The following is a 19,007-nucleotide window of genomic DNA, read 5'->3' as shown; positions in this document are numbered from 1 at the left end:
GCGCCCGCAAATGGCTAGTTTGCCTGCTTGCGGGTGCGCAATTATTTAGCGCTACACTTTTAATCTAGCCCTAAATATACACAAACGTTTAGAAGGAAAAAGGTAACTTTTCTTCTTCATGAAGCATACACAGTATTATTATGGTATGCGTGTCTCTATTATGATCACAGTGCACAAAAACAAGAATACTATCTCAGAATATTCAAAAACGTACAAAAAAGAGACAATTTGTGCAAATCATATAAAAGTGAATAAACTTTTGTAGCAATATAATTTACAGGCTATGTAATGATGAGTAAAAAGTGAGAGATTATGCACAATCATATTCTGTAAAGAGATGTTTGACAGTTTTAGCTTTATTGTACCTTCTAAACCTCTTATCTCATAAGAGCATTTCCCCATGGGATTCCTACAGGTCTTCATACAGTGGGATCCACAAGCTTTATAGTGCCACTCACAATTTCCATCCCGGTTGTAGTAATCACAGAATAAAGCTGTTAAAAAAAATAGAAAATACAAATAAGTCAAACTGGATGCACACATGATAATAATAAAACAGGTCATTACAAATGTATAATGAATATGAGATAAACCCTATTATGATCATTACCAACATTGCTGTATAAAGATGATTAAAAGAATATTTAATCTTCATACCCTTGACAATTCACTACCTTTCTCTCTTGTTCTCTCTTTGTCTATTTTATATTTTTATGTCAAATGATATTGGTATACTTTATAGTTGGCTTTTTACATTATACACTTTCATAGCTTCCAATATTCACTGTTAATATCTGTGGTAGGGAGCAAGAGGTAGAGCTATTGCATCCTGTGTTTGGAGACCCATTGAAGGATGGGTGGAATCAGGGTGGAGCAGGATGTATCAAGGGCAGAGAAGATGCGTATTATCACAGGACTGGGTGATCCAAGGACATTTAAACTCAAAATTTAAAGTAGTGGTAGGCACAGCAGCACAGAGATTGCAAACTGAACATGTTGGATAGTTGGGGGGTCTGCATTTGTCTGCCATAAAGTTTTTACTTTCAATTTCTTGTATCTTTTTTTCTACCTACCATCTCTTCTTCTTCCACTTTCCTATATGTTTATTTATTTTACTCTTTCAACATATCTAACTTGTTTCTGATAAATCCATGTCTGTTTCTCACCTGTCTTTCTCTTTTGTTTCTCCTTTATTTTTCCCCACTCTTATTCCATATTTCTCCTTTTCCTATATAACTGATTTCAGAAGGTTTCATTTCTCTTACATTCTTTATCTCATAGATTTAATTTATTTTAAAACATTAATGGATATTGACTAATGTATCAAATTCCTTTGTGTATTATTCGTTTTTTTGGTTACCAATCTTTTTGCATCTTTATTGATCCCTGGTTACCTATCTAATAAATTACTTTATGTCAATGTGTATGTTGGATTTTTTCTTCACATTGGAGGGATCATTATCTACTTGATCTCTGGGAATTACCCTTGTCAGCCAGTGATCAATCTGCCCCAAGATAGAATTTTCACACATTGATGATATTTATATTTCCTGAGAAAGTATAATTTGTAATCCACTAAAATGATGTTGTTTCATATTTATGTTAAAATGTTTAGATTTTACTTTACTTTAATGAAAACTTGAAAGTAAAATGTATTGTGTTATTTAGTATTCAAAAGTCTGCATTCTGATTTAATAAACAAAGGCAATACACCTGGCACGTTCTAATCACCTACCCCTCTCTAAAAGATGATGTTCTCTTGATTTTTAAGCTTGTATAATGACAAGAATTCAAATAAAAAAAATAATACTTTGGAAGACAATTAAGCTAAAACGATATTATGGGGATTGATTTCCTCTATTTCCAAAATTTCTTGTACCTTAAGAAACTGCAATTAAATGCATCTTCATGTAGAGGTTAAGAAAATGCTAAGGGCCCAATTCCCTACAACTCTCCAAATTGGAGAGAAATTTCTCACAGACCTTGTGGGGAGGGAGGCAGGCCTCACTGAATACTCTAATAAAAGAGGGGACCTAAAAGTCCCAGGACCTGATGACATAAATCTCTCTGCTTAGATGAGATGCTATAAAAGGATCCTCCAGGGTTGCGTTTTTACAAATTCTAAAAATGTTTTGTAGGTTTCTGTGTAACTTTTTTCTCTGTGCTTTGTATATTTTTGTGTATATTTTACAAAAACTGAAAAAACAAGTCAGCTTCAGTTTCCAAGAGAGCTTCATTACTTTCTATGGGGTCAATAATAAAAAAATTCAATATTCTGGAGAGAAATTATAGTGAATACTTCACAGGGGCTGGAAACCCCAGAGATATATGAGATGCAATCCATAGAAAGTAATAATAATCTCTGGGATACAGAATTTCACAGGGGAGATGGAAGTTAGGTTGGCCAGACTTCTATATCTTTTACTGGAATTGACATGATTGGTCAGTCCTCAGACTTCTTCCACTTAGCAGTGCCCCTTACCATTCTGTATTGCTTCTAAAAAGTTTACAGAGAGCGTTTTATATCTGATATTATAACTCACAGAATACAGAGCCTGTTAAAGAGCACAAATGGCATCTGGGTGAGCTTCCAATGAGTTCATAATGACTACCTAGCTTACATACTTTAGGCCTTGTTTATTCTCATGAGACCTATATAATGGACTTTGCCTGGTCAAATAATTATTTATTTCAGATCATTTGCTACATATACTTTGCACTTTGGTGTTTTAGAGTTTGGAGGTACTGATAAAACACTGCAGTTATGTGGTTGTTGGTAAAACACAGAATATATATATATATATATATATATATATATATATATATATATATATATATATATATATACAGTATATATATATATATATATATATATATATATATATATATACTTTTTTTCTTATTTTTTGCCCTTACTTGACTAAGATTTAAAAAACACAGAGCAGGCAGATTAAATTCCCCTTTTACACTTACATACAAAGCACTGAAGCCTCAAACAAATACAATAAAATAATAAGGCATAAGCAACCTTTTAAACCTATCTGCATCTCAGATGATCTAATAAAGCTGTATATTTAAGTGTGTAGTTTTTATGTAGACATTGGGCTCCATTTATTAAGCAGCACAGTCTGCTTTAAAGCCCTTGCCGTACGACTGCTACTTCTTAACCTCTCTGCCACTTCAGATGAGGTGGTGATAATTCCCCTGAACTCATTTGTTTGGGGTGACTGACAGGTCATGCTCTCATGCAATTGGTCACACAAGAGCAGGGGTCAATGTTGCAATAATTGCAGGCATCGAAAGTACAGCATCTGCTGTCTGGTTGCTGTAAAGTTGGGCAGACTGATGATTATCTTTAATTTGTTTGATAGTAGTTTGTAGACTCTTTGCACAATCTCTGTTCCTGATATGTGCATTTTGGATCCCCTCCATTCATCTTGTTTCAAAATATATTCAGTCTTCATAATACCCAAAAGTTTAACTGCAGTTATAAAATTCAGAACATATTTTATAGTTTAAAAGTTTGATTTAGTCACTATTTAATATTTGAATGAAACAAGTGTTTATTAAAATGTGTAAGGTACAGTCTAGTCAGAATCAAACTTTCTTTTTTTTTAATTTTTTAATTTTATTTATTTATTTAAAACCAACAGGGTATACAGTATACAACATACAGTGGGGCAAAAAAGTATTTAGTCAGTCACCAATTGTGCAAGTTCTCCCACTTAAGAAGATGAGAGAGGCCTTTAATTTTCATCATAGGTATACCTCAACTATGAGAGACAAAATGTTGAAACAAATCCAGACAATCACATTGTCTGATTTGGAAAGAATTTATTTGCAAATTATGGTGGAAAATAAGTATTTGGTCAATATCAAAAGTTCATCTTAATACTTTGTTATATATCCTTTGTTGGCAATGACAGAGGTCAAACGCTTTCTGTAAGTCTTCACAAGGTTGTCACACACTGTTGCTGGCTGGTATGTTGGCCCATTCCTGCATGCATATCTCCTCTAGAGCAGTAATGTTTTGGGGCTGTCGCTGGGCAAAACGGACTTTCAACTCCCTCCAAAGGTTTTCTATGGGGTTAAGATCTGGAGACTGGCTAGGCCACTCCAGGACCTTGAAATGCTTCTTACGAAGCCACTCCTTCATTGCCCGGCAGTGTGTTTGGGATTATTGTCATGCTGAAAGATCCAGCCACGTTTCATCTTCAATGCCCTTGCTGATGGAAGGAGGTTTGCACTCAAAATCTCACAATACATGGCCCCATTCATTCTTTCATGTACACAGATCAGTCGTCCAGTTCCCTTTGCAGAGAAACAGCCCCAAAGCATGATGTTGCCACCCCCATGCTTCACAGTAGGTATGGTGTTCTTTGGTTGCAACTCAGCATTCTCTCTCCTCCAAACACGACGAGTTGTGTTTCTACCAAACAGTTCTACTTTGGTTTCATCTGACCATATGACATTCTCCCAATCCGCTTCTGGATCATCCAAATGCTCTCTAGCATAATTCAGATGGGCCTGGAAATGTACTGGCTTAAGCAGGGGGACATGTCTAGCACTACAGGATATACTGCCAGGAGTCCCTAGCGGCGTAGTGTGTTACTGATGGTAGCCTTTGTTACGTTGGTCCCAGCTCTCTGCAGGTCATTCACTAGGTCCCCCCCATGTGGTTTTGGGATGTTTGCTCACCGTTCTTGTGATCATTTTGACCCCACAGGGTGAGATCTTGCGTGGAGCCCCAGATTGAGGGAGATTATCAGTGGTCTTGTATGTCTTCCATTTTCTAATTATTGCTCCCACAGTTGATTTCTTCACACCAAATTGCTTGCCTATTGCAGATTCAGTCTTCCCAGCCTTGTGCAGGTCTACAATTTTGTTTCTGGTGTCCTTCAACAGCTCTTTGGTCTTCACCATAGTGGAGTTTGGAGTGTGACTGTTTGAGGTTGTGGACAGGTGTCTTTTATACTGATAGCAAGTTCAAACAGGTGCCATTAATACAGGTAATTAGTGGAGGACAGAGGAGCCTCTTAAAGAAGAAGATACAGGTCTGTGAGAGCCAGACATCTTGCTTGTTTGTAGGTGACCAAATACTTATTTTCCACCATTATATGCAAATAAATTCTTTCCAAATCAAACAATGTGTTTGTCTGGATTTGTTTCCACATTTTGTCTCTCATAGTTGAGGTATACCTATGATGACAATTACAGGCCTCTCTCATCTTCTTAAGTGGCAGAACTTGCACAATTGGTGGGCTGGCTGACTAAATACTTTTTTGCCCCACTGTAGGTAATGAGTCGCCACACAGGGAAACACATATTACGGTTGATATCTTCAAGTAAATCTTAACACAATTTTAGTCTAAATAATCCTTTTTTTTTTTTTTTCTTTTTTTTAACCGAAATTAACAAAGAAAAAACTAAATCAAAAACTGAGCTATACACTGTTGGAGTTTTTCAGATATTCATATCCGAAGAAGAAAATAAGACATATCAATTAATAAGACAGTCCCCTTCACGTCTCCACCTTTAGGAAAAGTAATGTTTTGGCGAGCTTGCTAGCTAAACAGGGGGAACAGAGTTTCCATACTCTCAAGTGGGCAATGAAGCCAGATAGTAAATTAAGATTAAATTTCTTAATATTTTGCCCTCCGTATTAGTTTCAGAGGACGGAGAAGAGAGGGAAGAAAAAGATGAGAGAAAAAAAGGAAGAAGATAAAACAACAAGAAAAGGAGACAGGAGAAAAAAAAAAAAAAAAGAAGGGCGGCCCCATTACCTCCTCTTACCACCCCCACCTCAAGAAATTAGCCAAATGCCCATGCTGATGGGAACATTTCTCTTAATGCCAAATACTGAAGTGCCTCAGAGCTATGCAATTGCAAGCATATATATATTGCTGAACATGAAAGGATAATCTTGGGCCATTTCAAAAAGAAATTAGATATACCTATCCCTTGAGGTGTCATTATATTAAACTGTTCAAATATAAACTGTGTATATATACCATTTTAATGAACATAAATAGGGTGGGTGCTTTTCTGCTCTTCCAATTCTTTAGAATTAGTTTGCGACCTATCATGATACAGGTATTGATCGCATTAGATTCTTGTCTACTACTTGTGTATATAAAAAAATTATTTCCTTTGAGTGTAATGTAATTTGTAAAGTTCCATAGTTTTATTTAACCAGAAACAGACTCTTTTCCAGAATTGATTTATTTTTGGACAGTACCACAGGCAGTGCATAATATCTGCTTGCAAGAAGTTGCATCTAGTGCAAATTATATTCTCATCTTTTTCCACTTAGCTAATCTTTGGGGAGTGATGTAAGTTTTATTTAATAATTTGATATGTGATTCTTTCCATATATTGGAAATCAGTGCATTTCAAATTCATTTGATACTAGATTTTAACTCTCTAACCTCAAGGTCAGGAAAATAAATTAGCCATTTAGCCTGGAGTAAGTCCAGAGAATCTTTAACGTATTTAGTTAGAGATATTTTATAGAGAAGAGAAGATGAATGTCAGCCCTTTTGATAGAGTCCAATGTAGCCGGCCTGTTCTCTTAGTCCATCTTACCTTTGTATACTTTCTATATTGTCAAATACAAAGTGCCTAATTTGCAGGTAGGCAAAAAAAGTTTTGTTAGAAATGTTATATTCTTGTGAAATAGTTTCAAAAGACTTAATCTGTTTATTACTATGTAGAATTTGGTTTAAGAAAACCAGACCTTTCTGTTCCCAGGACTTAAAGACCTGTGAGTTCAACCCGGGAACGAAGTTTGGATCACCCCTAATTGTAAGGAAAGGAGAAATTTGATAGTTTATTCCTAACATTGTACATAGCATTTGCCAACTGCCAAGCAGTAATAGTATTGCAGATTATAATTCTATTCTGAATGTTTGCTGGAAGTTGGTTTTTCTTACAATGTAGGACTGCATTAAGCGAGAAAGGAGATATTAAACTCTCTTTGAGGTCATAGTCTGTTAGGTAATTTTCTTTGGTAAGCTAATCCGCTGCATATCTGGCTAGAGTAATGATATTGTATGATTTAATATCCAGAAAGGCAAACCCACCTAAGCTTGTAAATTGTGATAGTTTATGTATCAATAGTATATGTCTTTTGCCAGCCCATATGAACGTAGCACATGCTCTATAAAAAGATGTAATATCTTTGTTAGAAATAAACAACGGAACATTCTGTTTTATATATAGCAGTTGAGACAGTAAGATAATTTTTGCTGAGAAGGATATGGGGAATGCTTGTACCTTTGCAAAGGAATTTGTGTAATTAGATTTATACCGATTATTTGGATGCTTATGAAATAAGATTCCAAGATATCTTATTGATTCTACTTCTCTAAATGAATGATGGTGATAACTATTTTTGTGCTTAGATAGCCATAAAATTTCTGTTTTGGATATATTAATTTTATATCCTGATATTGAGCTAAATAGGTCAAAATCTGGAGGGATAAGGGAATGCTTTTCTTTGTATTTCTTTGCATATAGGGAGAGTGTTAGTTCCTTCTTTCCTAGTCTAATTCCCTTTAATTCTTACCTAAAGAGTATAGCCAAGGGTTCTAAAGCAAGATTGAATAAAAGGGGGGAGTGGGCACCCATGTCTTGTCTCTTTATTTAGAATTAAGTTTGAGGTGAGGCAGCCATTTACCATAATAGATGGAAGTGGATGATTATAAATTTCTTTAACAAACAAGGTTTAATGACCTGAAAACCCAAAATTATAAAGAGTGATGAGTATAAGTGATCCCATATTATGAAATCAAATGCTTTCTCAGCGTCTACTGTTAAAATCTCAAAATCTGTATCACCATTTTCCGTTTTATTATACAAGTCATTCCAAAATAGGTCAATCAAAAGGGCTACTTTCCTAGTATATTTAACCGGAGATCTACCAGCCATAAATCCAGACTGATCTTCATGGATAATCACATTCAGAGATTTTTTAAGTCTATTTGTCAGAATTGAGGTAAGTATTTTGTAATCTACATTTAATAGCGAAATAGGTCTGTAGGAACCTAACGGCTAGATTTAGAGTTTTGTCTGTAACGACCTGCATAGCTAACGCTGGCTTTTTTCTGGCCGCACCTTTAAAATAACTCTGGTATTGAGAGTCCACAGAATGGCTGCGTTAGGCTCCAAAAAGGGAGCATACAGGCATATTTAACGCCACTGCAACTCTCGATACCAGAGTTGCTTACGGACGCGGCCAGCCTCAAAAACGTGCTCATGCACGATTCCCCCATAGGAAACAATGGGGCTGTTTGAGCTGAAAAAAAACCTAACACCTGCAAAAAAGCAGCGTTTAGCTCCTAACGCAGCCCCATTGTTGTCTATGGGGAAACACTTCCTACGTCTGCACCTAACACTCTAACATGTACCCCGAGTCTAAACACCCCTAACCTTACACTTATTAACCCCTAATCTGCCGCCCCCGCTATCGCTGACCCCTGCATATTATTTTTAACCCCTAATCTGTTGCTCCGTAAACCGCCGCTACTTACATTATCCCTATGTACCCCTAATCTGCTGCCCCTAACACCGCCGACCCCTATATTATATTTATTAACCCCTAATCTGCTGCCCCTAACACCGCCGACCCCTATATTATATTTATTAACCCCTAATCTGCCCCCCACAACGTCGCCTCCACCTAACTACACTTATTAACCCCTAATCTGCCGAGCGGACCGCACCACTATTATAATAAAGTTATTAACCCCTAATCCGCCTCACTAACCCTATAATAAATAGTATTAACCCCTAATCTGCCCTCCCTAACATCGCCGAAACCTAACTTCAAACATTAACCCCTAATCTGCCGACTGGAGCTCACCGCTATTCTAATAAATTTATTAACCCCTAAAGCTAAGTCTAACCCTAACACTAACACCCCCTAATTAAATATAATTTAAATCTAACGAAATTAATTAACTCTTATTAAATAAATTATTCCTATTTAAAGCTAAATACTTACCTGTAAAATAAACCCTAATATAGCTACAATATAAATTATAATTATATTATAGCTATTTTAGGATTTATATTTATTTTACAGGTAACTTTGTATTTATTTTAACCAGGTACAATAGCTAAAATAGTTAAAATATTTACAAAATTACCTGTAAAATAAATCCTAACCTAAGTTACAATCAAACCTAACACTACACTATCAATACATTAATTAAATACAATATCTACAAATAAATACAATTAAATAAACTAACTAAAGTACAAAAAATAAAAAAGAACTAAGTTACAAAAAATAAAAAAATATTTACAAACATCAGAAAAATATTACAACAATTTTAAACTAATTACACCTACTCTAAGCCCCCTAATAAAATAACAAAGACCCCAAAATAATTAAATGCCCTACCCTATTCTAAATTACTAAAGTTCAAAGCTCTTTTACCTTACCAGCCCTGAACAGGGCCCTTTGCGGGGCATGCCCCAAAGAATTCAGCTCTTTTGCCTGTAAAAAAACACATACAATACCCCCCCAACATTACAACCCACCACCCACATACCCCTAATCTAACCCAAACCCCCCTTAAATAAACCTAACACTAAGCCCCTGAAGATCTTCCTACCTTATCTTCACCATACCAGGTTCACCGATCGATCCAGAAGAGCTCCTCCGATGTCCTGATCCAAGCCCAAGCAGGGGGCTGAAGATGTCCATGATCCGGCTGAAGTCATCATCCAAGCGGGAGCTGAAGAGGTCCATGATCCGGCTGAAGTCATCATCCAAGCAGGAGCTGAAGAGGTCCATGATCCGGCTGAAGTCTTCTATCAACGGCGTCTTCAATCTTCTTTCTTCCGGATCCATCTTGAAGACCTCCGACGCGGAACATCCTGCTGGCCCGACGGACTACCGATGAATGAAGGCTCCTTTAAGGGACGTCATCCAAGATGGCGTCCCTCGAATTCCGATTGGCTGATAGGATTCTATCAGCCAATCGGAATTAAGGTAGGAAAATTCTGATTGGCTGATGGAATCAGCCAATCAGAATCAAGTTCAATCCGATTGGCTGATCCGGTCAGCCAATCAGATTGAGCTCGCATTCTATTGGCTGTTCCGATCAGCCAATAGAATGCGAGCTCAATCTGATTGGCTGATCGGATCGGCCAATCGGATTGAACTTTATTCTGATTGGCTGATTCCATCAGCCAATCAGAATTTTCCTACCTTAATTCCAATTGGCTGATAGAATCCTATCAGCCAATCGGAATTCGAGGGACGCCATCTTGGATGACGTCCCTTAAAGGAGCCTTCATTCGTCGGTAGTCCGTCGGGCCAGCAGAATGTTCCGCGTCGGAGGTCTTCAAGATGGATCCGGAAGAAAGAAGATTGAAGATGCCGTTGATAGAAGACTTCAGCCGGATCATGGACCTCTTCAGCTCCCGCTTGGATGATGACTTCAGCCGGATCATGGACCTCTTCAGCTCCCGCTTGGATGATGACTTCAGCCGGATCATGGACATCTTCAGCCCCCTGCTTGGGCTTGGATCAGGACATCGGAGGAGCTCTTCTGGATCGATCGGTGAACCTGGTATGGTGAAGATAAGGTAGGAAGATCTTCAGGGGCTTAGTGTTAGGTTTATTTAAGGGGGGTTTGGGTTAGATTAGGGGTATGTGGGTGGTGGGTTGTAATGTTGGGGGGGTATTGTATGTGTTTTTTTACAGGCAAAAGAGCTGAATTCTTTGGGGCATGCCCCGCAAAGGGCCCTGTTCAGGGCTGGTAAGGTAAAAGAGCTTTGAACTTTCGTAATTTAGAATAGGGTAGGGCATTTTTTTTATTTTGGGGATATTTGTTATTTTATTAGGGGGCTTAGAGTAGGTGTAATTAGTTTAAAATTGTTGTAATATTTTTCTGATGTTTGTAAATATTTTTTTATTTTTTGTAACTTAGTTCTTTTTTATTTTTTGTACTTTAGTTAGTTTTTTTAATTGTATTTATTTGTAGATATTGTATTTAATTAATGTATTGATAGTGTAGTGTTAGGTTTAATTGTAGGTAATTGTAGGTATTTTATTTAATTAATTTATTGATAGTGTAGTGTTAGGTTTAATTGTAACTTAGGTTAGGATTTATTTTACAGGTAATTTTGTAATTATTTTAACTATTTTAGCTATTAAATAGTTCTTAGCTATTTAATAGCTATTGTACCTGGTTAAAATAAATACAAAGTTGCCTGTAAAATAAATATAAATCCTAAAATAGCTATCATATAATTATAATTTATGTTGTAGCTATATTAGGGTTTATTTTACAGGTAAGTATTTAGCTTTAAATAGGAATAATTTATTTAATAAGAGTTAATTTATTTAGTTAGAATAAAATTATATTTAACTTAGGGGGGTGTTAGGGTTAGGGTTAAACTTAGCTTTAGGGGTTAAAAAATTTATTAGAGTAGCAGTGAGCTCCGATCAGCAGATTAGGGGTTAATACTTGAAGTTAGGTGTCGGCGATGTTAGGGAGGGAAGATTAGGGGTTAATACTATTTATTATAGGGTTATTGAGGTGGGAGTGAGGCGGATTAGGGGTTAATAACTTTATTATAGTAGCGGTGAGATCCGCTCGTCAGATTAGGGGTTAATAAGTGTAGGCAGGTGGAGGCGACGTTGAGGGGGGCAGGTTAGGGGTTAATAAATATAATATAGGGGTCGGCGGTGTTAGGGGCAGCAGATTAGGGGTACATAGCTATAATGTAGCTGGCGGCGGCGTGCGGATGGCAGATTAGGGGTTAATAAGTGTAGGTAGCTGGCGGCGACGTTGTGGGGGGCAGATTAGGGGTTAATAAATATAATATAGGGGTCGGCGGTGTTAGGGACAGCAGATTAGGGGTACATAAGGATAACGTAGTTGGCGGTCGGCAGATTAGGGGTTAAAAAATTTAATCGAGCTTCGGCGATGTGGGGGGGCTCGGTTTAGGGGTACATAGGTAGTTTATGGGTGTTAGTGTACTTTAGAGCACAGTAGTTAAGAGCTTTATGAACCGGCGTTAGCCCAAAAAGCTCTTAACTACTGACTTTTTTCTGCGGCTGGAGTTTTGTCGTTAGAATTCTAACGCTCACTTCAGACACGACTCTAAATACCGGAGTTAGGAAGATTCCATTGAAAAGATAGGATACGCAATTGACGTAAGGGGATCTGCGGTATGGAAAAGTCGCGGCTGAAAAGTGAGCGTTAGACCCTTTCCTGACTGACTCCAAATACCGGCGGTAGCCTAAAACCAGCGTTAGGAGCCTCTAACGCTGGTTTTCACGGCTACCGCCAAACTCCAAATCTAGGCCTAAGTCTGTAGGCTCTTTGTCTTTCTTTAGGATTAATGTAATCAAAGAGGCGGTAAATATGTTGGACATCGGGTAATTCTTAATATAATAGTTATTGTATAACTGATTCAGAACCTCAATAATTTATACTTTTAATATTTTAAAAAACTCTGTTGGGATCTGGTCTGGACCTGGCATTTTATTTAATTTAGCTGCGTCAATAATTTCTTCAATTTCTTTTACTGCTATTGGGCTTTTTAGATCTTCTAAGAGATCTGGTGTAATACAAGGGGATTTAACCTTATTCCAGGATAGGGTTTTATTTACAAGATCTACTTCTTTTGCTGTATATATCTTTTTATAGTATTCAAAAAAGGAGTTTTCAATATTCAATAGGTCTGTGTGTGTTTTATTGGCTTCTACGATTTTTACGATAGTGTTAGATTTTTTCCTTGCTTTGTCTAAGTATGTGGCTGACTTACCGACTTGACCTCTATATCTTGCATTTATTTTAAGTTCTTCCATTTTCATTTTGTGTCTAAGAAAAAGATCTCTCTCTTATCTTGAGGTAATATATTTATTCCATGATAAGCTATTCGGTGAGGCTAAATGCATCCTATAAGCTTTTCTAACTAAATTTGCAAGTCGTAACTCCTGTGCTCTAGCTTTCTTCTTCTGTTTTACCATGTAAGCTTTAATTTCTCCTCTAAGGTAGGCTTTGGCTGTTTCCCAAAATATTTCAGATTTTTTGTAATAGGCCCCATTATATTTTTTATATACTCTATTTCTGTATTAACCAATTTCAAAATTGTACATTATTTATTAGAAATTTAGGGGGAAAAAAGTTGGAAGTTTGTTCAGGGTTAACTATTTTATTTGGTATTTGTAGCGAAATAATCGCATGGTCAGAGATAAGTATGTCAGTAATTTCAGTTTTAGTCTCTTGGGAGAGGAAAGACTCTGAAATTAAGAAATAATCAATTCTGGAGAAAGCTCTGGCTGATTCGGATTCACAGGAATATTCCTTAGCATCCGGGTGTTGGATTCGCCAAATATCATGCAATTTTAAGTCTTTAGAGACTTGTTTGCAGATTTTAGTTTTTTGGGTCACATATCCTAGGTCTTTTTGGCCAATTCTGTCTAAAGCTGGGAAGGGAATCATGTTAAAGTCCCCCCTCTGCTATTATGTTTTGTCCGATATATTTAGAAAGATGGAAGATAACTTTATACCAAAACGTTTGTTCTACTTTATTTGGACCATATATGTTATATAGTATAAATTTGATACCCTGGATTTCTACTTCTACTAATATCCATCTATCCTCTGAATCTATTTCAGTATTTAAAATATTGAAGGAAAGATTTTTATTAAAAAGGATTGATACGCCTCTTTTCCTATGAGTACATGAGGAGGCAACCACTTCCCCGACCCATTTAGCTTTTAGTTTATCTATTTCCTTATTTCTGAGGTGTGTTTCTTGAATAAAAATTATGTCCGGATTATGTTTACCAAGTTGTTTTAATATCAGTTTTCTTTTAATTTAATAAGTGATACCTCCTACATTCCAAGAGAGGTACTGAATATAATTTTTCATTCTTTAAAAAATATGTTTAAACTTCCAATAAGAGAAAAACAGAAGAGAAAGGGGGAAGAGGAGGTGAAAGAGAGAGAGAGAGAAAAAAAAAAAAAAACCTTCCTTTAATTCAGATAGGGAATGCAATTTTAAACAACTTTCCAACTTACTTTTATTATCAAATTTGCTTTGTTCCCTTGGTATTCTTTGTTGGAAGCTAAACCTAGGCTCATTTGCTAATGTCTAAGCAATTGAAGGCCACCTCTTATCTCAGTGCATTATGACAGTTTTTTTCACAGCTAGAAAGCATTAATTAATACATGCTATATAGATAAACATTGCTAAACCCCAAAATGTCTGTTCTCCACTTTCAATACTCTTCTCCGCCCACCCCCTAATACAACTTCTCTGTCAGCTCCAGACTTTGCCAGCCACTTCAATAACAAAATTGACTCCATCAGAAATGAAATCAGCTCTCAACATACTTCCATTCTCTCACCCCCTCAAACGCTCACAATCTTTGAAGCGGCTATCACAGCTTGATATATAGAGCCCATAGAGATGCAATGAATTAGAATATTTAACTATAATGGATCTTTACATGTTTAGCTTGATTTTAAGTTTCAACCAACCAACACTATTTACGTTACACACAATAGAAAATAGAGGTTTCTATGTAACTTACGACAGATGATTGGTGTCCTCCATGAAATACAAATACCCAAATCTCCACAGGCAAGAGCATAGGCAGCCACAGCCGTGCAGAAACATTCACAGTCTCCTCCAGTGTTACATGCACAAGAGTCAGAAACACAGGCCTCATAATATTTCAATGGATCCACCTAAAAAGAACACAAAAAAGCAAAAGGTTAGCTAAAGTTAGCTAACACAATCAGCTCACTTCTAATACAAAGTACAAGATGTCATGGAATTATGGAGTAGAAAATCAGAGAACAGAAATTGTATACAATTATATTACATTTATAGTTTTAATTGACCCATTGTACTGCCAATGTGTGGTGCTGGATTATATGCACCTGTTAGCAATGTGTGAGGCTGAGAACCTGAACTAATTAATTAGTAGGGGTATCCATGTATTTTTGGCCATATGGTGTCTATATTTATTTTACTACTATTGCACACATGAAAATTGTTTGATTATTCCTAGCTTTTGCCTGAAAATAATTATTGAGCAGTACCTTTAACAAATGAATACAATAATAAAAATGTGTTGATTGCTTTGTTCATTCATTAAACCATTTCACTAATAGCAGCAACCAACAAGGGCTTCACTTTTAGACTAAGCAATAAAAAGCCACCAAGGTCCTTGTCATTTGATTGATTTCTGTGTTACCAAAGCTTCACTTTGTTTTTGGCCAATCCTGACCCCATTAGAGGATGTTTAAAAATGCAATAAAGGTCCCAGCCAGACATAATTTCTTTTACTTAAAGGACCATTAAACTTGACATTTCAACAATGTATGCAATGTTTCATTAATGCAAGTGAAACATTATATACATTTCATATTTACTGTATGTTGCTGCCTTTTGCCGTAAAATACATCTAAAAATTTTGCTTGATTCACTTTCTCCTAGGGAGGTTTGGGTTAATACTTTTAGGCAATTTATGTAAGCTTTTGTTTACTTCAATCTCTCCCCTAAGATTGTAAGCAGTCACGTTTGTAAAAGGTGGTTTGTGAGTTTTGCATCAACAATTATGATAGGAGGCGCATTCTTTGCAATAGTAACTAAGTTGAATCAGTGCTAAACCACCTTACAGGAGGAGATAAGGGCAGACTTACTCAGTGGCTTCCAATTTCACATGTGAAAACAGAGTTTGTGCTATATCTGAATATTAGTTTGTGATTGGTTAGTAGGGATTCTTTCATTCTGGGGGACAAGGAAATAAGTTAAACGAATAAACATTAAACTAATTTGACAAAATAGAGCTGCTGTTTTGATTGCCAAAGTATTCTCAGATATAAAGGTTAAAAATCATGTAGTTTACAATTTGTGCTTAGTGGTCCTTTAACATACAGTGTCATGATCCAGCCTAGAATTGAACCCAGGATCCGTTTCTATTTCTGCTGCAGGCTGAAAATATTGGTATTCTGTTTGCTGCAACGTTAGCTCTCTTGCTCCACCTGCCTACCAGCTGTAACAAATCATATAATGAGCAGCCTACTATATTAGGAAGGTTTGCTTTCAGTTTTGGGCCTTGACATTGAGTGTTGCACTCTGACAGAGCCTTTGTTCTAGATTACGGTTTGAATACAGGCTTGTTGGATTTCCTGGTGCCTGATTACTGCTTCATTTTGAGACTACTCTTATGCAAGTATCATGCCTGTTATTACAAAGTTACCTGACGACAGCATATCTACGTATCTACCTGTTACTGCCAAGTTTTGGCCTACAGCATATCTACGTATCCTGTCTGCTATTGCCAAGTGTCTTGTCTACAGTTTATTTACATGTCTGCCTGCTTTAAGACTGTCTGAGCCAAGTTACTTTGTATTCTCGTCTGCACAGAGACTTTGTCTTTATCTAGTTTGCATCTCTCTGTATTGCTAATTAATCTATCAATAAAACCTTTACCTTTATTTCCTAAAATCCTTGTACCAGCTTAATTATGCCAAAAAAGGAAAGACTCATGCAGATAAAACACAACTTTAATCCCAGAACCTGACATCTCTGCACAAGCGCTCCTAACACGTCAACCTACTCCTTTTAAGAGCGTGACAATCAGGCACCTTGCTGCTTACTTAGATTGTGCCATTAGATAAAGTGCTGCCAGAAAAAGTTAGGAGTGTGGAGACTAAGATAGAAAGGATAAAATGTAAAGAAGAAGGAAGGAGTTTAGGGGGGCAAAAGACACCAAAAACAATATAGAAAAAAATGTAAAGGGCAATTCATTTGAAACATTTTGTCTATGTATGGTTGTGTTTTGTTTTTTTAAGATAAATAACTTACGTGCGGGTGGCAAGCAGAGAATACATTGCTATTGATAATACTACATTGTTTTTGTGCCCATGATTGTCTGTAGGGGTTAATGATACAGGGATCCTTGGTGTCTTTTGCATCTGGGCAGTTTGTAGACATTTTCCAGCTGTTTCCAAATTCGTCAGCGCTTGCTACAACCGCATTGCCTCGGGTAGTAAAATCATTATTTCTATTCCCATCATAGTTACCACAGAGTCCACAAAGTTTCCCCTGGGAAAAAAATGATAACCCATAATTTGGTGATAAGATATCAATTCTATACATATTAACTTCAGACTGTGGCTGTTCTATAACATCTCTTAATTCAATATAATTTGATTTTATAGTCAACTAGCAACCACATTAGTTTAAGTTAAAAGACTGAACACTATTAGAGTCAATACAATCCATATCTTTTATGAAAGTGGAAATCTTATGGATCTTTTTAGACCAGGTAAAATTATTTGTAGCTTAATGTGCTTTTCTAAAAATCCTAAAAGTTTCACTTTAACTTGTTATGTTTAAAGGGACAGACTAGTCAAAATTAAACTTTCATAGGGCTTTTTATTAATTTTGCTCTTTTGGTATTTTTTGTGCAAATCTTAACCAAGGTAGGCTCATATTTCTAAGCCATTCAACTGCCTCTTATCTCAGTAATGAAAGTCTCTCAAAAGAACTGTAATAAGGGGACAGTCTGCAGAGGCTTAGATACAAGGTAATCACAGGGGTAAAAAGTGTATTAATATAGCAATGTCGGTTATGCAAAAACAATACAAATGCTGGTGTGGACGGTCCCTTTAACCATTAAAGTTTTCATTTTCTTAAAGAGATCTAAATGCATCTATCTATTGCAATTACTTGTTGAGTTGCACAGTTCTTTTCTTTTGCAGACTTGTTTAAAAAGATTATCCCTTTTTTACCCATTCCCTAGTTTTGCATAACAAACACTTATATTAATACACTTTTGTCTCTGTAATTAACTTGCATCTAAACATCTGCAGACTGTCCCCTTATTTCAGTTCTTTTGACAAACTTGCAGTTTAGCTAACCAGTGCTGACTCCTAGGTAAATTCACAGGAGTGAGCACAATGTTATCTATATGCACACATAAACTAGCGTTGTCTAGCTGTGAAAAACCGTCAAAATTCACAGACACAAGAGACAGTTTTCAAGGGCTTAGAAATTAGCATATGAGTCTACCTAGGTTTAGCTTTCAACAAAGAACCAACACCAAGATTACAAATTGTGCAGTAAACCCTTGCGTACACACCGCGCAAAGTGGGTCCTTACTGCTATTTCCATAGCGCCGGCAAGTCACCATAAAACTTTCTTTTGTTGTGTCACCATAAAACTTTCTGACTTGGCGTGCACGTATTCCCTCATAGAGATAAATGGAGAAAAATTGCTACCACATTTTCTCATTCCCCATTGCAATCTATGGAGAAAAGAAAGTTTTACAAAAACCTAACATAAGCCCCTAGTCTAATAACCCCTAAACTGCCACCCCCCACATTACCAACACTAAATAAACTGATTAACTTATAAACGCATTGCTACTACTAAAAGAAACCAATTAACCCCTAAACCGCCATTCCACATCACTACTACAATAATCCTATTAACCCTTAAACCGCCACCCCCACATTGTTACTATTAAAATTAACCTATTAACCCCTAAACCACCACCCCTCCACATTGTGACTACCTAAATTAAACCTATTAACCCCTAAACCTAACACCCCCTAATGTAAAATTAAAGTTACAATTTACTAACTACCTTAAAATCAATAAAAACTTACCTGTGAAAAAAATAAAACCGAAGCTTAAACTATAAAAAAACTAACATTACAGAAAATATTAAAGGGACAGTCAACACCAGCATTTCTGTTGTTTTAAAAGATAGATAATCCCTTTATTACCCATTCCCCCGTTTTGCATAACCAACACTGTTATAATATTATACTTTTTACCTCTGTAATTACCTTGTATCTAAGCCTCTGCAAACTGCCCCCTTATTTCAATTATTTTGACAGACTTGCATTTTAGCCAAACAGTGCTAACTCCTCTGTAAATTAATGTGCATGTGCTCAATGTTATCTATATGAAATACATGAACTAACACCCTCTAGTGGTGAAAAACAGTCAAA

General features: G+C 36.4%; 1 protein-coding gene across 1 annotated transcript in view; it reads right to left on the bottom strand.

Annotated features, from left to right (window-relative positions):
• The window catches only part of LOC128636240 (mucin-5AC), a 161,481-nt gene that overhangs the window by 11,726 nt on the left and 130,748 nt on the right, over positions 1 to 19,007 (bottom strand). The window contains exons 22-24 of the mRNA XM_053689278.1: positions 16,852 to 17,091; positions 14,567 to 14,723; positions 366 to 494 (exon numbers count right to left, since the gene is read on the bottom strand). Of these exons, the coding sequence (XP_053545253.1) occupies positions 366 to 494; positions 14,567 to 14,723; positions 16,852 to 17,091 (526 nt within the window). The remainder of the gene's footprint in view (positions 1 to 365; positions 495 to 14,566; positions 14,724 to 16,851; positions 17,092 to 19,007) is intronic.

This window comes from Bombina bombina, chromosome 7 (genome assembly GCF_027579735.1).
Source record: "Bombina bombina isolate aBomBom1 chromosome 7, aBomBom1.pri, whole genome shotgun sequence".
NCBI lineage: Eukaryota > Metazoa > Chordata > Amphibia > Anura > Bombinatoridae > Bombina > Bombina bombina.
The sequence above is the reverse complement of the archived record's forward strand: the minus strand, read 5'-3'. Positions and strand labels throughout refer to the sequence as shown.